The sequence below is a fragment of the Cervus canadensis genome, chromosome 7 (genome assembly GCF_019320065.1).
Source record: "Cervus canadensis isolate Bull #8, Minnesota chromosome 7, ASM1932006v1, whole genome shotgun sequence".
NCBI lineage: Eukaryota > Metazoa > Chordata > Mammalia > Artiodactyla > Cervidae > Cervus > Cervus canadensis.
Genome location: NC_057392.1, coordinates 46700805 through 46721112, shown reverse-complemented (window position 1 = coordinate 46721112; position 20308 = coordinate 46700805). Strand labels below are relative to the sequence as shown.

At 35.7% G+C, this 20308-nt stretch overlaps 1 protein-coding gene across 6 annotated transcripts in view; it reads left to right on the top strand.

Moving 5' to 3' along the window:
* LRCH3 (leucine rich repeats and calponin homology domain containing 3) overlaps positions 1 to 20308 on the top strand; it is a 99286-nt gene that overhangs the window by 63365 nt on the left and 15613 nt on the right. For 2 of the 6 annotated variants that reach the window (XM_043473214.1, XM_043473212.1), the window contains exons 11-17: positions 4979 to 5030; positions 5410 to 5559; positions 8993 to 9043; positions 10565 to 10618; positions 14763 to 14834; positions 18450 to 18498; positions 19298 to 19405. In XM_043473214.1, the coding sequence (XP_043329149.1) occupies positions 4979 to 5030; positions 5410 to 5559; positions 8993 to 9043; positions 10565 to 10618; positions 14763 to 14834; positions 18450 to 18498; positions 19298 to 19405 (536 nt within the window). The remainder of the gene's footprint in view (positions 1 to 4978; positions 5031 to 5409; positions 5560 to 8992; positions 9044 to 10564; positions 10619 to 14762; positions 14835 to 18449; positions 18499 to 19297; positions 19406 to 20308) is intronic. The other 4 variants (XM_043473218.1, XM_043473215.1, XM_043473213.1 and 1 more) reach the window with 3 other exon arrangements.

The following is a 20308-nucleotide window of genomic DNA, read 5'->3' as shown; positions in this document are numbered from 1 at the left end:
TCTGATATGTAATGTATTTATTGGAGTAATACTAGGGGAGGAGATCTTGAGTGCCAAAAATCTGCCTACCAAACCTTAATCCAGAGTTCCTGTTTTTTAACTTCTTTTTAGAATCTGTGAGTTTTGTTTTTTTTTTCTTTTTGGCACTTCAGCAGTGCATTTTAAAAGATTACTTTATTGAACAGTTTTTTTGTTTCCATTGGAAGAGTCATTCAGAATATGTAACCTGCCACAGTGCTAGAAACTGAATCAGTGATTACTGTTAACTAGGTGTTTCAAATCTTTAGATCAATACAGTTTTTGGATAAGAACTCCATACTTTATCCCTGTCATCAGTTGAGCTTTAAGATCAATACATACCTCATGTTGCTAAATATCTCATATGTGCTAAGCACTTTTTTAGGTATTGGGAAATAGCTGTAAATTTCAGAGTTCCTATCCTCCTCAAATGGAATCATGAACTAGAACCTAGAAAAACAAAATCACCTCAGAATGGCTGGCCACTCTCAGGCTCACAAGACTTGCCTGTAACCTGAGTAATGTTGCATTGCTTCATGTGTGTGCTCAGTCATATCCAACTCTTAACGACCCTATGGACTGTAGCCTGCCAGGCTCCTCAGTGCATGGAGTTTTCCAGGCAAGAATACTGAAATGGGTTGCCATTTCCTTCTTCAGAGGATCTTTCCAACTCAGGAATCCAACCTGCAGCTCCTGCATCTCTTGCATTGCAGGAAGAATCTTTACCTCTTGAGCCATTGGGGCTTCCCAACCTGAGGAATATGTTAACCTACAAAGTGTCGATCAATCTTCTGTTACAAAGACTGAAAGGAATTGAGTTAGTTTCTAGATTGCTACTTGCTTGTTGGTCACTGCTGGGAAAAAAGCTGTTTGCTTTTTTCCTCCCAATTCTCCCCTCCCATCACCCACCATGTACATATCTTCCTCCCTCCCCCTCCCCCCCACACACAGACACTGCCTGAGGATTAAGAAAGTTAAGGAGGTATGTTAAGAGTATTATGATAAATTGGGAAGTGTTTTATAACTGTTTGCTAAAAGGGAGTAAATAAATTTTTAGTTAAAATAACAAAACTGCCATTTATTTTATATATCAAAAAAAAATTTTAAGGGCTCACAAATAACCTGATTGTCATTTTAGTTCAGGAGAGATGATAATGTCAGGCTATGTCCTATGAAGTTCGTTAATTTCTACTGGAAGCAGTATAGTATTAAAGAAGTACCTGGATATTTTTAGTTTCATGTTACATAGACAAAACTAGAAAAGCTACTATATTAAATGTGATATCCTGAACAAAGAAAAGCAGAAGGGCAGTTCAGAGTCTGTCATACAGAGGTACAGAGGTACAGTTCTGGTTTCTCAAATAAGTTCAAGATTTAAAAATGAATAATTACAAACCTGTATTTTTGTATCAATATCCTGTATTTTTGAGAGGAAGATACCACTGCCATTTGTTTAAACAATATTTCTTGAGCATAGTCTTCATAACCAGCATAGTCTGGTTATGTTCTAGGTCCCTGATGTCACGTAGTTAACCTTTAACAACGCAATAACAGACAAATATATGTAACAAATACTTGTCAGGTTCTGCTCAGTGCTACAAAGAAAAATAAAGCAGGATGAAAGAGTTAATACTGAGTCAGTTTGAGGGGAAAGCAAGAGCAATTTTATGAGGTAATGATATTTTGATCAAAACCCCAAAGAGAGGGATCAAGGATTCTGGCTATCTAGGGGAGGAACAGTCTAAGCAGAAGCCATGATAGAGGAACATACTTAGTGTGTTCAAGGAACACTGCTGCTACTGCTGCTGCTGAGTCGCTTCAGTCGTGGCTGACTCTGTGCAGCCCCGTGGACTGCAGCCTACCAGGCTGCTCCGTCCATGGGATTTTCCAGGCAAGAATACTGGAGAGGGTTGCCATTGCCTTCTCCCAAGGAACACTAAGGAGTGTAAATAAGGCAGAACAGTTTTGAAGAGTGAGATGAAAATTAAGTTGTGGTTATGTTCTACTTGAGATGCTGCTAGAAATTCAGTGGTGTTACCAAGTAAGCAGGTCTAGATAGATAAATTTAGAGTGAAGGGGAGAGAATTAAGGCTTAAACAAAAAACTAGATTGTTTGTTTTTATTGTTCAGTCGCTAAGTTGTGTCCATCTCTTTGCGACCCTATAGCCTGCAGCACACCAGGCTCCTCTGTCCTCCACTGTTTCCTAGAGTTTGCTCAAGTTCATGTCCATTGAGTTGGTGATGCTATCTAATCATCTCATCCTCTGCTGCTGCCTTCTCCTGTTGCCTTCAGTCTTTCCCAGTGAGTCAGCTCTGACCTCAGGTGGCCAGAGTATCAGAGCTTCAGCTTCAGCATCAGTCCTTTCAGTGAATATTCAGGGTTGATTTCCTTTAGGATAGATTGGTTTGACCTCGCAGTCCAAGAGACTCTCAAGAGTGTTCTCCAGCATCACAGTTCAAAAGCATCAGTTCTTCGGCACTCAGTCTTCTTTATGGTCTGACTCTCACATCTGTACATGACTACTGGAAAAACCATAACTTTGACTATACGGACCTTTGTTGGCAAAGTGATGTCTCTGCTTGTATGCCGTCTAGGCTTGTCGTAGCTTTCCTTCCAGCGAGCAAGCATCTTTTAATTTCATGGCTGCAGTCACCGTCCGTAGTGATTTTGGAACCCAAGAAAATAAAATCTGTTACTGCTTCTACTTTTTCCCTTTCTATTTGTAATGAAGTAATGGGACTGGTTGCCATGATCTTAGTTTTTTAAATGTTGAGTTTCAAGCCAGCTTTTTCACTCTCCTCTTTCATCCTCGTCAAGAAGCTCTTTAGCGTCTCTTCGCTTTCTGCCATTAGAGTGGTATCATCTGCATGTCTGAGATTGTTGATATTTCTCCTGGCAGTCTTGATTCTAGTTTTTGATTCATCCAGCCCAGCTTTTTGTGTGACGTACTTTGTGTATAAGTTAAATAAGCAGGATGACAATACATAGCTTTTCCAATTTTGAACCAGTCCGTTGTTCTGTGTCCATTTCTGTTGCTTCTTGACCTGCATACAGGTTTCTCAGGCAACAGGTAAGATGGTCTGGTAGTCCCATTTCTCTTAAGAATTTCCCACAGTTGGTTTTGATCCACACAGTCAAAGGCTTTAGTATAGTCAGTGAAGCAGAAGTAAATGTTTTTCTAGATTTCCCTTGCTTTCTCTGATCCAGCAGATGTTGGCAATTTGATCTCTGGTTCCTCTGCCTCTTCACAACCTAGCTTGTACATCTGGAAGTTCTCAGTTCACATACTGCTGAAGCCTGTCTTAAAGGATTTTGACTATAACCTTGCTAGCATGTGAAATGATCACAATGGTATGGTAGTAGAGACAAGCAGGAATGGTTATGGAAATAGGAGAAAGAATGTCATGTCCCAGAGGCTAAGTGAAGAGACATTCTCAAGACATGTAGGGAGAGAGAGAAGCAAATCTCACATACCGCTGATAGGTTCAGGAAGGTGAGGGCTGAGAATAACTATTGGATTTGGACATGTAAATCCCCCAAATTGAAGAGAGCAGTTTCAGTGAAGTTGTGAGGACAGATCCAGATTGGAGTGGATTCAAACTAAAATGGGATGAGATGAAGTGGCAACAGTGAATTCAACCAACTTTTAAAGAAGCTTGGTGTAAAAAAGAGGATAAATAAATAAGGATATAAAGAAGATGTATATTAAAAAGTTTTGCTTAAAAAGCATTAAAGAAAAATGTTCAAATCAGGGCACATACACCCACTTGAGATGGTTTTATATGATCCTTTCTGGTATAGTTTATAGATGGCCAATAAAAGCTTTAAGAAATGTTAACAGTGAAGTTGGTAATTTGGGACAAACTTGTACTTAATGCTAGTTATTCTAGTACATGGTCCTGGAGTCACTCATCTCTCATTCTTTATTGGTTATATCTCAGTTAAAAATCTTATCCTACCAATACACTCCTCTCTCTTCTTGCAAGACTGTGACTGAGTATGCTCTGTTTAGGCGTGCTAGGATAAAAGTTGGCGAGGATTAATAGAAAGTTAAGGAAGTTTTAAATCTCTACCTTTAACATTATTTTAAATATTGTATAGGAAGTTATTAAGTAATTTATTTGGTAGCCATTAAGTAATTTATTCTGTTACTTTTAAAAATTATAAACAATTTATTCTGTCAAACTTTTTTTAATGCCTAGAAATTAAAAAAAAATTTGTGAATACTTCAAAGATTTGGAACCAATATGAGAAAAAAATATAGCATGAAAGAACAATAGACTAGCTTAAGTTTTTGTTTTCTTACATACTATATTTTTAAACTTTAGGAAATACAACAGGAAATAAATAAACCAAAATATAAGAATTAACACTGATAAAACTGAAAAGCAAATTTTACTGTTTTTTTTTAAGCATCAAATCAGGTTTCATATTTTTCTTAAAGATAAAAATCAACAAAATCTTCAGTTTTAGTACTAAAATTGCTCTTCAGTTAAAAATGGGAGTAGATGTGCTCTACACATAAAGTTACAGGTTCTGTAGTATTCCAGAATTGTGTTGATAAAGTGGCTTTGTGTTTAAACCATCTCTATGTACATGATCTTGTTTCAGTCCTAGTAATAAAGAAGATGTAGTTCTGTGAGCTGTAAAGAAACAATACTATTTGAAAAGTGATCTCAAATAACTGTCATCAGCACTGGCTGACATAGACAGTTGTTTGCTATGTATAGCTTGATCAGTGGTATCATCATGTGAAACATGAGTTGGAGACATCAGGTGTTCCTGTAGCTTAATTTAATGACTTGGGCTCAAGTTTATAAAATGCAGTTGGTCTTTCAATGTTGACCAGTTTGCCTGCTGATTAATAGAAAGCTACATTAACAGTAAAATTCCACTTATCTTTTATTTATCTGTCTTATCAAAGAGTTTTTTCTTTTCTATTTTTCCTTTTTGGATCAGGGTTCCAGCTGAGCCATCTTCTCTCTTATCACTATCACCAAGTCACAATCAGGTAAAAAAAAAAATTTCCAGTTTTAATTTCTCTTTAAATTAAGATGATTTTCTTCTTTTATAATACTTAAATTGCAGTTAATTCCCAAACATCTATAAATTTTATTACCTGTGTCTTCAATCTACAATTAATATAATATGTGCACCTGATAGGAGTAGCAATGTTTTAGACACCAGAGAGAAAATAAGTCTTTATAGTACATATAAGAACACAGTGCAGAAATGGGAAAAAATTAGCAATAAGCACATCTGAAGAAATGCTCAGTAAATGCAAAGTAAAAGTTGCTTGGGTCAGCAGTAGTTTCCCAAAATTGATAAAGAATATTTGTAAGTTGATCTTTATCCCTGCTTGCATATGCAAAATGATCCTCTTGTTCCAGTTTTCACAGACAGACCTGGAACTTCATCGGAGAAGAGAACAATTAGTAGAACGTACTCGGAGAGAGGCACAACTTGCTGCCCTCCAGTATGAGGAAGAGAAAATAAGGACCAAGCAGATTCAGAGAGATGCTGTCCTGGACTTTGTCAAGGTGAGTTCTTCGGGTTCTTTGAATGGTGCTCCTAAAGCTGCTTAGAATTAAGTGCATATTTGTTTCACAGAGGCTGTCAGGCTTTATTGCCTTCATGGGGAAAAAAAATTGGTAATCATAAGAATTCTTGAGTAAATAGTATAACTGTCTCCTTTTGTGATTAGATTAATTGTCCTCAAAGGTGGATGGGCTTGAGGATAATCAGAAGTGATTGATCTTGCTTTTAGGACAGTGACAATCTCTTACTCTTAATGAGCTGTCTATCATTAGACGTATCACTTTACTGTCCAGCTGCTGTTTCCTATGTCTCTAGTGCATCATGAAAGTGAAAATGCTGTGTAAACTGTAAAGTACCATGAAGATTTAAACTATTGTTATCTGAACCTATCACTAACTTCCTTACCTCAAAAATTTTCAAGGCTCACAGGCTTAATACTTTAGTCATCTTAGGTTCTTTCCTTTCTGTTTTCTTCCCAGCTACTCAGTTAATAATCCTTATTAATACTTCTGTTTTAAACAGACTCTGTAGTTGTCTCTAAATCTGGTTCACTTTTTTGGCCTGTTTTACTTACATCTTTTTGTTCTGCAATCACCTTAGATTTTTTTTTTCTTTTAAAATAATTATTTATATTTTCGCATGTTTAATATATGTCTCTCTCAAGAAATCCCTGGTGGTCCAGTGGTTAGGACTCTAAGCTCTCACTGCCACAGACCCTGGTTGGATTCCTGGTCAGGGAACTAAAATCCCACAAGCCTAGTGGTGTGGCCCATATGTATGTATTTGTCTCTCCCATTTGTCTGTAAACTCCATGAAGAAAGGGACGTGTTCTTTCTATCATGTTTATTCACTGATGTTTCCCTAGGTCTAACCATGCCTTAGCCAACAGTAAAGCTCAGTAAATACTTTTTAAATGATTGAACAGATGAATCACTCATTGTCTCATTGCTTTCTCTTGTTTCATAACTCTAGCCAAAGTGTATCTTCTTTAACTACCATACACATAATAAATTCTTACATTTTTTCCAAATGTATGAAGCCTGCAATGATGATATTTGACGCCCAGAGAGGATAAGAGTTTTCCTAAGGTTAAATACTCAGCTAGTAAGTGGCAGAGCAAAGATTCTAATCAAGACAGACTGAATAGAAAATGGAAATGAAGTGGATGGAACATAAATAGTTTCTTAAAAAAAAAAAACTCTTGATGGTAACTAGACTTACCATGGTGATCACTTTGATATAGAAATATCAAATCATTATATTGTGTACCAGGAACTAATATAGTGTTGTTGATCAGTTATACTTCAAAAACAGACAAACTCATAGAAAAAGAGGTCAGAATTGTGATTACCAGAGGCATGGCATGGGGGAGGGGGAATTTGATGAAGGTATCTAAAAGGTACAAACTTCCAGTCATAAGATAAATAAGAATTAGAGATGTAATGTATTAATACAGCATATATATTAAGTGTGAAAGTTGTTAAGAAGGTAAATCCTAAGAGTTCATCATTTCATCATTTTTTTTCTTTTATTTTGAATCTGTATGAGATGGTAAATATTCATTAAACTTATTATGGTAATCATTTCATGACTTCTATAAGTCAGATCATGGTGCTCTCCGCCTTAAACTAATACAACACTATGTGTGAATTATGTGCTTAGTCGCTCAAGTTGTGTCCGACACTTTGCGACCCCATGGACTGTAGCACATCAACCTCCTCTGTCCTTGGGCATTCTCCAAGCAGGAATACTGGAAGGGGTTGCCATCCCCTCCAGGGGATCTTCCCAACCCAGTGATCGAACCCAGGTCTCCCACATTGCAGGAAGATTCTTACATCTCAATAAAACTGGAAGGAAAAAAGAAAGGGAGACAGGCTGACTCAAATCCCTGGTCTATGACCAGAATGCTATACTGACTCTCAGTTGATGATAATGGCTAACACATATTATGTCCTAAGTGTTGTTCTATGCATTTTATATGAAATAACTCATTTAGCTTGCCTTATGTAGAAGTAACATAATTAGTAAGAGATAATTACATTGTAGATAGCCTTGATTAAAGGTCAAATTAGAGTTTGATCTTGAACAGTTAGGCAGACAAGAGCCATTTTAGTTCTTAAGCAGGAGAAAAATGTGAGAGGGAAGGTACTTCTGAGAAACTAATCTCATGTTAGAATATATTAAAAGATGAGGAACGAAAGAAAATGAAATAGAGAGTAATTGCAGGAATTAGATGAAGGCATACAACTAGACAATCTCTAAGTTTCCTAAGGAAAAGCAGTGTTGTCCAGTGGTAAGGTCCTGTATCAGAAATATCTGAATTTGAATCTAGCTTTCCTACTAGGTATATGCTTGACTTTTGGAAAGTTACAGAGCCATTCTATGCCTTTATTTTCCTTATCTGTGTAATATTTAACAGTTAAATATCAGCTATTTCAGAATAATTGTGGCTGCACCTAGTACTTTTATTAGTATGGTATGTGCTACACCCTTTGGTACCACAAAGTGTTTTATAAAATAACAGTAAGAGTTTTTAGAAGCAGCATCATTATGTCCTATACATAGATGTGTAGTGAATGTTGAAAAATTATTGACAATGAATGGGGAAAAAAAGGTTCCAGAGCAAGATTTTTAGGCTACAAGAATGGTTTTAATGGGAATTAGCTTTGTGGAAAGAAGGTCAGATTTAGAGTTAGAAGACATAGGTGCAAATCTGAGTTCTGCTGCTTACTTTGTGACCTTGCACAGACCATATAAACTCTCTATCCTCAATTTTTTCATCTTTAAAGAATATGATTATGGTGTTTATCTCACAGAGTAAGAATCACTTGAGATACTGTGTATAGGAACACATTATAAAACACAGTGCAGATATTGTGAGATTATTAATTGACGTAATAATAGAAATTATCAAGTTAAATGAAAGAGCCAGTTATTATGGGAAATGGAAGGGTTTTTTTGATTATGTTGAACGTAAGATGACAGTGGGGTTTCCAGGTAGACAGTTTCCACAAACATTTGAAAATACAAGCCTGAAATTTGGCTGATGGGAGAGAGCTAAAGCTGTTAGCATTGGTGTAATATTTGAAGCCATTAGAGAAAGAAAGATGATTTCATTGAGAGAATTTAGTGAGAGATCACTACTCTGTGAATATGTTTTTATCCATGTACATATTTTGAAAAGCATAGTTTTTAAAATGTTCTCTTTATAGATGCTTGTATACACAGAAGAGTACTGTATATCAGCTTACTGCTTTTCCGCATTTAAAATATAAGCTACTTAAGGAAAGGGTGGCATCTAGTAACCAGTTAATTTAGAAAAGTGTCATACATAAGAGATACAGAAATTAATGTGAATGGTTACTTAATAAATAGAATTTTTCATTTCCAATGTTCCAAATTCTAACCAACTTTCCTTTCTTGTGGGGTATATAGCAAAAAGCATCGCAAAGTCCACAAAAACAACACACCCCCTTAGTTGGTGAGGTAAGTTTATATAATCACCTTTCTTTGAAATTTTTTATTACTGCAATGAAAATGAAATAGTTTGCATGTGGTTATCATATGTTTTCAGTGATCAAATTATTGCCATTTTCTTTTTTCCCTTCATAAAAATCTACTTACTAGGGAGAAAAAGACACAGGCCAGGAAGTTTATCACAACCTATAGATCACGATTTTTTTTTAATTTATAACATATCCATCTGGAGGTTATTACCCTCCTTGCATCCCCAGCAGAGATATCATCTCCCTCATCCATTTTCAAAGCTACTGTGTAATGAGAGGTGGTCCTGAGATCTGTATCTAACACAGGTGATTGGTGTCAGTATTAAACCAAAAGCTCTATATAGTATTTCCACTTCGGAGCTCATTTCCTAAGTGTGTATGTTATTGGTTATACTTTGTACACATTAATTTTATCATAAGTTGGACATTTTCATTACAAATTGACATGTAAGATTAATTGCTTATTAACCTTTTTAAAAATCTATGCACCTGTTTTGATCTGTTAAACTGATGCTTACTAAATGAGTATTTTTCTTGTAATTGGCTTTTTCGTTAGCTATTTTCCTTTGTCTTTGCCTTTTTATTTTTTGGTTTTATGATCACCACTTCCTTAAGAATGCATTAATGTGTTTTTTCATGTGAATGATGACTTTGTTTTTTGTAAAATAAGTTATTTGAAAACCTAACACATGGGACTATATAAGCATCAGTTTTCAGCACAGTGTTTTTGTAGCACAAGTGTTTCTAGATTGGTAAAATATATTGGAAATGTTTTAAATTATCCATTATAAAGTTTTAAAATTTTTATTAGACATATAATAACTATTTTTGTTCATTTATTTGAGAACTTGGGCATTGGTAACACCTGAAAGATTCACTCAAGCATTTTCAATTGTCTTTTCTTCTCATGGTAATAACTGTACAAACCTTTGAGAGTCAGAATTTGATAAGTTAATATACTCTTCCTTTTTTACCCGAACATTTACTTCTTAATGATCCTTCTGGAGTAATTCATTATATAAAACTAAAGCTCTTCAGGAAAATGACATGTGCAGTTTAAAATTTCCAGTTGTACCGTTGTTTTGTCTTGAAAGGTAGTGAAGAGATGCTTGGAATATGAGGCATCACTCTTGGGTTTATTGTTTTGAATTTATCACTAGCTCACTAAATAACCAGAAATTCTTTACGTTATTGCTACATCCGTACTTCAGCTTTCTCTTCTTAGAACAGAGAATAATTTCCTGTTCCCTCCTCACTTTAGAAAGTTTTTAGGCGATAAAATCATACTTGAAATTGTTTAAGCTCTTTAGGAGAAAATCATTACTCACAGCTTACTAGCTGTTATGATGCATGAATTCTGAATGATTGTGAATGTGGTCCTGTATGTTGGCATCTTTACGAGTTTGTGTTAATATGTCTCTCTGCATGTGTATTTGTGAAATTCGTCGTGTGTGTGCATAGCTTGGTTTTGACACTGCTTCATTTTTCTCCACCTCTCCAGTGTCCCTTCCCATCCAGAAGGTCTCAGCACACTGATGATAGTGCCTTGTTAGTGGTAAGAACCTTGCACAAAATGGAGTTTTACATTGCTGTGTCTCAGGATTGGAGAATAGCTATTGTACTTTTCATTCTGAATTGATCTAAATACCATAAAACATGATGAGCATCATTACTGAATGCTTTACAAGTAGTTAGAATGTCTCCCTACATTACTTTTCATGATTTACTCAGTATTCCAAGTATTCTGCAGATGTGATTCAAATACCTTTGTTAGTGTTCTCAAAGTAAAACATCTGCATTGAGAACCATATTGGCTTTGTATGTGTGTTGGAGGAGAGTTTAAAAACATACTAGTTTTTAAAATGTCATTTCTAATTACAGATGTCCATTGTTAATCATTAATTTGTTTTGTGAGTCACCTGTATGATGAATGGTTACCTTATTACTTCATGATGCTAATTATACAACTGTATATTTGACACCCTATTTTATCATCTATTTTATGCTACTGAAAATCCCAAACTTTAAATAAATACTTCCATCTCAAGATTATCCCTCCATACCCATTTTATGTTTTAAACTCAGGGAAACATTAACTTGGAATGCTATCTAGTGATCTTTGTTAACATTAGTTTACTTTTCTTTTTTAACTTTATTTGATTTTATTGAACACATGCAAATTTAGAAGATACCTTAAAACCCAGTGGTTTACTTTTATTGTCTGTTTCATCAGCTGAAAATGAGTATAACAGGAGACCTTTATTGAGAGTCTCATTTTTATCAGCTTTACAAGAGGATTCTAACCATTTACACAATTGGTTTTCCCATCATGTTTTATGTTACTTTTTTCACTGTAGTATTGAAAACCAGCAGTTCAAAAGCCTATTGTCTGTAGCAGTTCCTGTCTTAGGAGCTGGTAACTGCTGCTGCTGTGCATGCTATTGCATGAACTACATACGTCAGCATGAGATTCTTGTTACATAAATTTCACTGTCAAAATCTTTGTGTTCTGCAATCATCATTTCCTTTATGATGGATAAAGCATATTTTAACTGGACAGTCTTATAAAGAAATAAGCTTCTGGAGTTTTAGTTGAAGTTGATTGGCTTGAGAGGCAAATAATAAATTAATGTAAAAAAAATACTGAGAGCCTGTGATGATCCAGACACTGTACCAGCATTATTTCATTCATCCTCACAGCATCCTAAAGAGCTAAGGGTAAACTTAACATCATTTTACAAATGATTACTGAGGCACAGAATGTTTTGTCCAGATGTGACTTCTCCAAGATCACGTAGCTAATAAGTACAAGGCTGGTTCAGATCCAGATTTGGGTGACTTAAAACCTGCATGAACACTGTGCTATGTTGCCTCCTGTACTATAATTGAAAACACTTCAGGGAACTGAAGATGAGATTTAATAACACGTATAGTAAGTGCTGAATGCCCAGATGTTTTTATCAAGGAAAAAGTGGAGTTTGGAAAAACAGCCACAAAATCCCCCCTTAGCATGAAATTTGAAATTTCAGCCATTTTCAAACACATACACTTGTATTTTACTTAATAGTATTCATGTCTGGCATAAATTAGATGGCCCTTAAAAGCAAGAACCATATCTCAGATATTTTTGCATGCCAAATAGTGTCCAACATGTACACAAAGAACCATTATTTAAATCCTACCTCTCCTCTGATCTTATCAAAACTACTCTTAAATGACTTTTAAGAGCTTAAGTATCATCTTCACATGGTAGAATAAAGTCCATATACTTCTTAACATGGTCTGCAAACCCTTTAGAATAAGTTGCAAACTTCTTAACATGGCCTCTAAGTTCCTGTGCACTCTGGGTATTATTTGTCTCTCATCTCTGGTCTCATGCTATATCAGCATTTTTTTCTGCTCTGCAGATATGAGAAACCCTTTTCCACCTCAGGATCTTTGCAAATGCTGTTCCCTCTGCGTGGAATGTCTCTCATTCCATGCATATACCCCTTGGTTGACTCCCACTGATCTATCTGGTATCAACTTAAACGTCACATCCTTAAAATGGCTTTTCTGCCACTTTGCTTACCCCAAATCAGTTCTCCACTGTTACTCGTCTTCATAGTACTTTTAGGTGGGAGTTTATTGTTTTTTATATCCCTCCCCCAATGATAGACTATTAGATTATAAGTTTCATGGCCCTGGGGATATTCTCTGTTGCATTTACTTATGTATATTCAACCCCTATCTAATTCCTGGGATATATTAGTTATTAATTACTAATAAGTATTCCTCAATAATAAGTATTCCTGAATAATTTGGAAGTTTTATGTATTCTTTACATGTAATAATTGCTCATTTGTTAAGGTGGTCAAGTGGTTAGGATTAGGTGTTTTCACTGCAGTGGCCAAAGTTCAGTCCAGGGAACTGAGATCCTGCAAGTTGCATGGTGTGGGCAAAATAAAAAAAAATAAAATCACAGTCAGGAAAATAATAAAAAGTTGTCAAAAAAAATAGTTTCGTGATGAGAAGGTCTGATGATACAGCAAGTAAATGTTGAATCTCATTTAAAGACCTCAAAATATGGGATTTGATATAAGTATTAGGAATGTTTAATATCTGTTACACTAACATTCTCTTAGGGTTGCCCTTCAGGCTCTGTTGCTTTCATATATGTTACATCTATGTCTATCCTATCTCTAGATAATGGCAAGTAGCTAGACTCATTTCACTTCCTCTTCTCTCCATTCCTTTTTTCCTCCTTTGCCAACATAGTGCCATTTAACCTTTTTATACTTGAGATTGGGCTTCCCTGGTAGCTCAGATGATGAAGAATCTGCCTGCAATGCGGGAGACCTGCGTTTGATCCCCGGCATTCAATCCCTGGGTTGGGAAGTTCCCCTGGAGGAGAACATGGCAACCCACTCCAATAGTCTTACCTGGAGAATCCCCATGGACAGAGGAGGCTGGTGGGCTACATACAGTCTGTGGGGTCTGAGAGTCAGATATGACTGCGACTAAGCACATAGCACATACTTGAAATTGACAGTAATTCAAGTCCATTTGATTACAAGGAAGCCCAGGAAATCTAAACAAGTAAAAGCATGTGAAATGTAAGACTGTTGTCACAGTCTGTTCTTGGTACATTTCTTTCTTCACTTTTTTCTGCCTTAAGATATGTAATGTTACTGTGAGTATTACATGCTTTTTTTTTTTTTTTTTTTGCACACATGAAAAAAACATTGCTATCTATCAGCTCATTAAAATTATAGTTGTATTTATTTTATTGACCGTCTTACCTTTTCCTAAACACCACTTGTGTTCCTGTTCATTTATCCCATGATTCAGGTATTTGTGATCATAGTTTAATTTGTTTTTTAATTATTTAACTTATAAAGACTTTAATATCTTGAAACCTTTGGCATTTTTAACAGGTAAAATCCCACCCAAGCACCCTTTGTGAAAGTCTTGTCTTCTCTGATTTCCATTCCCCACAAGTAAAAAAAAATTGTCACGTTTTGAACAGCTTTTATCTATAAAATTCTGTATAATAGATTATAACAGTATTTCTAATATATTTAACTAGTTGTATGTATTCATAGATTGGTGAAAGGATAAAACATTCAAACAAAAGGAAAATTGTATGTTTTAGAGGTCATTTGGACTTTCACAGAAGCAGAAATGAAATGCTGGTTCATCCTTAAGTTGTGATGCAAAACCCTTATATCCTGGCATCTCATACCAGAGCCATTAACCTGAATTATAATAAATCTAATTTGGATTAATATTGAAAAAATATTGCCCTTATTCATGCCAGTTCCGATCAGTTAAAATGAACTCTTTGACTGGATTTGTTTACCTTGTCATAGGAATAGCACAGGACTCATTTGTTTCTAAGGCTGTTTTGCTAAAAAAATATATATATATATGTTCTATTTTATTTCTATATTAAATCAGTCTTTCACTTCTTGATTAATGTGGTATGGAGTATTGAAATAGTTGAATTAAAGGTGGAGAAACTGTGTTAAATTACAGGCCTTTTCTCCCAGGTGTTCTCTTTCTGCCCTGTCAATGTCTTAGTGAACCATTTGAAAGTTTGTCAGTGACCTTTCCTTTTCTGCCTTTACTGAGAAGACCTGCCTGCCTGCCTGGCTGTCTGACGTTTTGCTAACATAAATGCTGCCTTCTGTTTCTTCTCTTTTTCTTTTGCAATTTAGTCGCTGTCAGGTGTGAATCAAGTGGGTTGTGCTGCTACCCTGCCTCATTCTTCTGCCTTCAGGCCTCTTCAGGTATCAGTATATCTCGTTATTGTAATTTACCAGGAACTTTTGCAAGTTTTATTATGCAGAAACATAGAGCCTTCATTAATTCTTTATACTGAGATTTTGCTTGAAATATTCTATTATCAAAGAATTTTTTTATCATGAGTTTACTTTGTAACTTTGTTACTATTTTACTTTGATCATGAGTTTTTATTTGAATTAACTCTGTTGGCTAAGTGCATGCGAAATAACTTGAGTCTCCCAGTTTGGGAGACTGTCTGCTGCCAAAACCCTTTTATAGTAGGGGTCAGTAAGCTATGGTCCCTAGGCTACCGGTTTCTGTTTTATTGACACACAGCCACCATGTGTCTATGGCTGCTTTTGTGCTTAAGTAGGAAGTTACAGTGGAGATCATATGGCCTGTAAGTCTAAATTAAAGACCTGTGGTATTTTATATTTTGAAGGCTTCCCTCTAAGGATGATAATTCCATGCTTATTATCATTTGGTACATAAATGATTAATAATCCTCATTGTCAACCAGGTCCTTTCCTTGTCTAACTTACATCTGTCCTCCTGTGATTTACACCTCAACTGTTTCTTTTCTTTTCTTTTCAGAGTGGAGATTTTCTAGTTACTTAGTAGTTCTTTTGTAGGGCGAATCTTTATAATTGAAAATGATTATGATGCCTCCCTTGTCTTCTCTGTAAATTAAGCTTTGGCCCTTTTATGTACCTTTCCTAGCCTGTTTGTCCTTACGAACTTTCACAAGTTCTCTGCCCTACATTTTGGCTGCATGGTCTCCCTCATTAGAGCCCACATGGTGCTGAGCATGAAACCAGGGTTATTCACATCCTAACACTGTTAGGTTGGGGTTTTCCTTTTCGGTATTCATTTTACTCAGTGCCCACTGTAATTGTCAAATGTTTTTATTATACTCCTAATGATAATAATTTCTAAATATTATATCTTCTGTTTTCCTGCTTAATTTTTATTTGTGAACATTTAAAATTTTCTAGCTTACCAGAATACTTTCAGAATCTTGAGTCATGTCCTTCCAGATGCTAACCCCAACTTACATCTGTAAACCTGATAAACCTCCTTTCTGGTTCTTATTGAAGCTACTCATACCTGAATGACTCCTGAAAAAGCTTTCTGATTCTCTTCTGTATTAACCTTCTGCTAGCCTTTGTCAGTACGTTCCTTATTTGAACAACACAGAAAATTATCTGAGGGACTGTTTTCAAAATTCTTTCAGGGAAGGTATATAAGAGAAAAGTTAATTTGTTACAGTCAGAGTATCAGCATGGTTTGAGCTAATCATTTTAGTATACTGGAATGCAAATCACTCAGATTTACAGTTTCAATAAAAATATATTTTAAAAGTCCCCATTAAAAAATAAATAAATAAATAAAAGTCCCCATTTTATAAGTCCCCTCTAGTCTGGCTTTGTTTTTCATTACACCCAATTGTATGTTATCTTGGTACTTCTGGAGGTGAGAACATTTGTTGCCATTCAATGGAATGTGTTTCAGCTCTTCCTTATCTAGTTCAGTTCAGTTCAGTTGTTCAGTCATATCTGACTCTTTGCAACCCCATGGACTGCAGCACGCCAGGCCTCCCTGTCCATCACCAACTCCCAGAGTTTACTCAGACTCATGTCCATTGAGTCAGTGATGCCATCCAACCATCTTATCCTCTGCCATCCCTTTCTCCTCCCGCCTTCAGTCTTTCCCAGCATCAGGGTCTTTTCAAAAGAGTCAGTTCTTTGCATCAGGTGGCCAAAGTATTGGAGTTTCAGCTTTAACATCAGTCCTTCCACTGAATATTCAGGACTTATTTCCTTTAGGATGGACTGGTTGGGTCTCCTTGCTGTTCAAGAGTCTTCTCCAACACCACAGTTCAAAAGCATCAGTTCTTCGGCACTGAGCTTTCTTCATGGTCCTACTGTTACATCCATACATGACTACTGGAAAAACCATAGCTTTGACTAGATGGACCGTTGTTGGCAAAGTAATGTCTCTGCTTTTTAATATCCTGTCTTGGTTGGTCATAACTTTTCTTCCTAGGAGTGTCTTTTAATTTCATGACTGCAGTCACCATCTGCAGTGATTTTGGAGCCCCCCAAAAATAAAGTCTGTCACTGTTTCCAGTGTTTCCCCCTCTGTTTGCCATGAAGTGATGGGACCATATGCCATGATCCTTATCTAATAGAGTTGCCTATCAACTTTATCATTTTATTCCTAAATGTGTTAAAAGTTTCTAATCTATCTCACAGTAATAGGTCTTTTTAATTTTTTTTTCCCCTCGGTATCTGGAATAATCTCTTTCAATTTGTACCATTGTTCCTTCAACAGGTCTTTGTTTAGCTAACTAGCTTTCTCCTTCCTATCTCATATTCTTTGAAGATAAGGATAGTCTTTTGTTCACTTATAAAGATATCCAGCTCTTGCCTCACTTGCCTATTCATTCCCTTTACCAGTGCCTGTTGCTCTTACTTTAAACTTGTTATTTAAATTCCCATTTCTTCTCAGCATCCTAAACTTAGTTTACTGGCATCTTTATACTTGATGAACATGTTGTCTTTTTCACTAATGAAGATGTGATACAGTTCTTCACTCAAGAATGCAGCTTACTTTTTAAGTCTTAATTCTTGGCCTGAGAGTATCAAATCAAGGAATCATTACCTCAGAATTGTCTTTCAGATCAGTCCAGGAATTTTCTCAACAGCATGGCTTCTGTTTATTATTTATTTATAGCAGTTAAAATTTCCTTTCATCATTAGTCTCACCTACCCAACTAAAATTTGAGATAAAGATTTCTGAAAATACTGAAACCCAAAAAGGAGAAAAAAGCATGGGAGTGTGTATATGTGTATGTGTGTGTTTTAAAGTCATTCTGTTAAAAAATGTCTCAGTTATCATAAATTATTGAGTACAATTCATTAATCATTGAATATAACTAGATATCAAGGCCTGAAAAACTTGTTAATTCTAGATTTTGTTGATTTTACTCCTCTGCCATGTCTTTAATACCTTTAACCCAGCTAACCAATACTTCTTTTTTAATTAGCTTATCTCCAGTCCCTTTTTTTTAGATATACCTTATACCAGTTGAGCTACTTCTCTCTCCTTTATAGTTCCTTTGTCAATAAATTAAAAAGATCTTGGATTCAAATACTAGTCACAAAATACAGCTATCATCTTGCACCATCTTATTTCCTAGCTGAAATGAAGAAACCTTCATTACTCTTTCTTAAAACATTATTTGAGGAGTAGAGGAGAAATACTTTAGAAAGTATCCCAGAAAAACATTATTGTAAAATAAAATTTTATTCTGTCTTATACATTTCCCAATAAAATTTTCTGCCTTAGGATGATTTAATTTTTCACAGTCTTAGGAAAGACCTGTTACATATTAGGACTATCTTTAGAGAATGTGTTACTTAAATCTTATAGTCTCTAGAACCAAGTAAGAGATTTGACATTAAAAAATATTCAAAATTAATTATACCAAATTCTTATTTCTAGATTTCATTTTGAATAGAGTTGCATGATATTTTTTCTTTTATAATCCCTAAGTTATCACAAATGTGGAAAGTACCTCTTGAATAATAATTATTGATGTATTTATTTCTCCACAGAATGATGACAGATCTAATGCTGTATCAAATTCACCTACAACAGAAACAGGTAATAGACACAAAAGTACAATTAACCACATCCTGATTATAATTCTTTACATGGATTTTCCTGATAAATTACTTCTTAAATGGCTGTGGCTTCCTTTTCTGAGAAATCAGACACAAATATGGGAACTCTGTACATTTTTCATTTTTTACTTCAAGTGGTTGTTCAGCTACTCAGCCTTTTGATACAAAAAAATGCGTATTTACTAGCAGGGCTGTAGGTTGGCACAAGACTATATTTAATATATTAACATTCATTCTGTCTTTATTGATACACCAAGAATAACATGACAGTTAAAAATACATACATGAAACTTCCCTGGTGGTCCAGTAGTTAAGAATCCACCTTTCAATGTAGAGAGTGTACATTTGATCCCCAGTTGGAGAACTAAGATCCCACATGTCATGGAGCAGCTAGGCCGACACACCACAACTAGAGTCTGTGCACCAGTGAAAGATTCAAACAAACAGGGAACTCCTTGGTGGCCTAGTGGTGAGGATTCCAGGCTTTCACTGCCATAGTCTGGGTTCAATCCCTGGTTGGGGAACCACAACCTGAGATTCCACAAGCCATGTGGCATGGCCTAAAAAATAAAAATGCATACAAACAGCCCTCCTGTTTTCAGGGTTACTTTCCTGTACCAGATTTTTCTATTAATAAGCAAAATTATTATTTTATATCATTGCAACATTTAACGTTTCTTTTTCATTTATCATTTATTGAACTTTTGTCACATCTATTATTATATTTAATTTTTTTTCCATCTCCTTTAATTTTATTTTGCTTTTCCATGCTGATTCAGTTCATCATTCCCCTGCATATTCTTTTCCTGCTGCTATCCAGAGAAACCAGCCCCAGCGCCCTGAAAGCTTCCTTTTCCGAGGAGCTGTCAGGACAGAAACAAATAAAGGTAGGTGGTAGTGACTAAAAGGGGGATGGGATGGAGGTGGTTATACAATGACATTAACTGTTAACACGCTTTTAAATTTCTACCCTGGGAATTCCTTGGCAATGCAATGGTTAGAACTCGGTGCGCTCACTGCTAGGGCCCAGGTTCAATCCATGGTCAGGGAACTAAGATCCTGCAACCTGTGTGGTATGGCCAAACAAAAACAAAAAACAATAATAAACTTCTGCCCTATGGTGTCACTGAGACAGTGTTTTAAGCTCTGCGTTTGTCGGTGATTTCACTGAAGGAAATGGCAACCCACTCTAGTATTCTTGCCTGGAAAATCCCATGGACAGAGCAGCCTGATAGACTACAGTCCATGGGGTTGCAAAGAGTCAGACACGACTGAGCGACTTCGCTTCACTTTCACTTCACTGATGTTAAAGGAAGAGAATCTTAATCTTGCTCAAATTCATCTTGTTCAGAAAGCTTCTTAGTATTACCTAAAAGCAGGTTATAGTGTTTGAACAAAAAAATACTCTTTTAGGGCTTCAGGGAATGAATGTCTCTTCTCCCTGTAACATCCTCTTAGATTTTTCCATTGGTAAAAGCTGTTTTCTATATTGTTAAAGAAATAAATCAGTAATTTAAAAACAGGTCTACTTAGTCTTATGGTTTTTAGTTAATATGACAAATCTCTGTTGATCCCCAAAGAAGTTACCTAGATGTGGAAACACATTTTACTCCCAAAATTACTTTTAATGTAACTGATAGATAGTGAGATTTAAACTCAAACCAGAGGTATGCTGCTGGTGGGACTGTAAATTAGCATGGAAAACTGTTTACATTATCTGCTAATGCTGAATACTTGTTGAGTTGGTCAGGTAATTCACTTGGTTTTAGGTAAAAATAGAAGAAAATTTT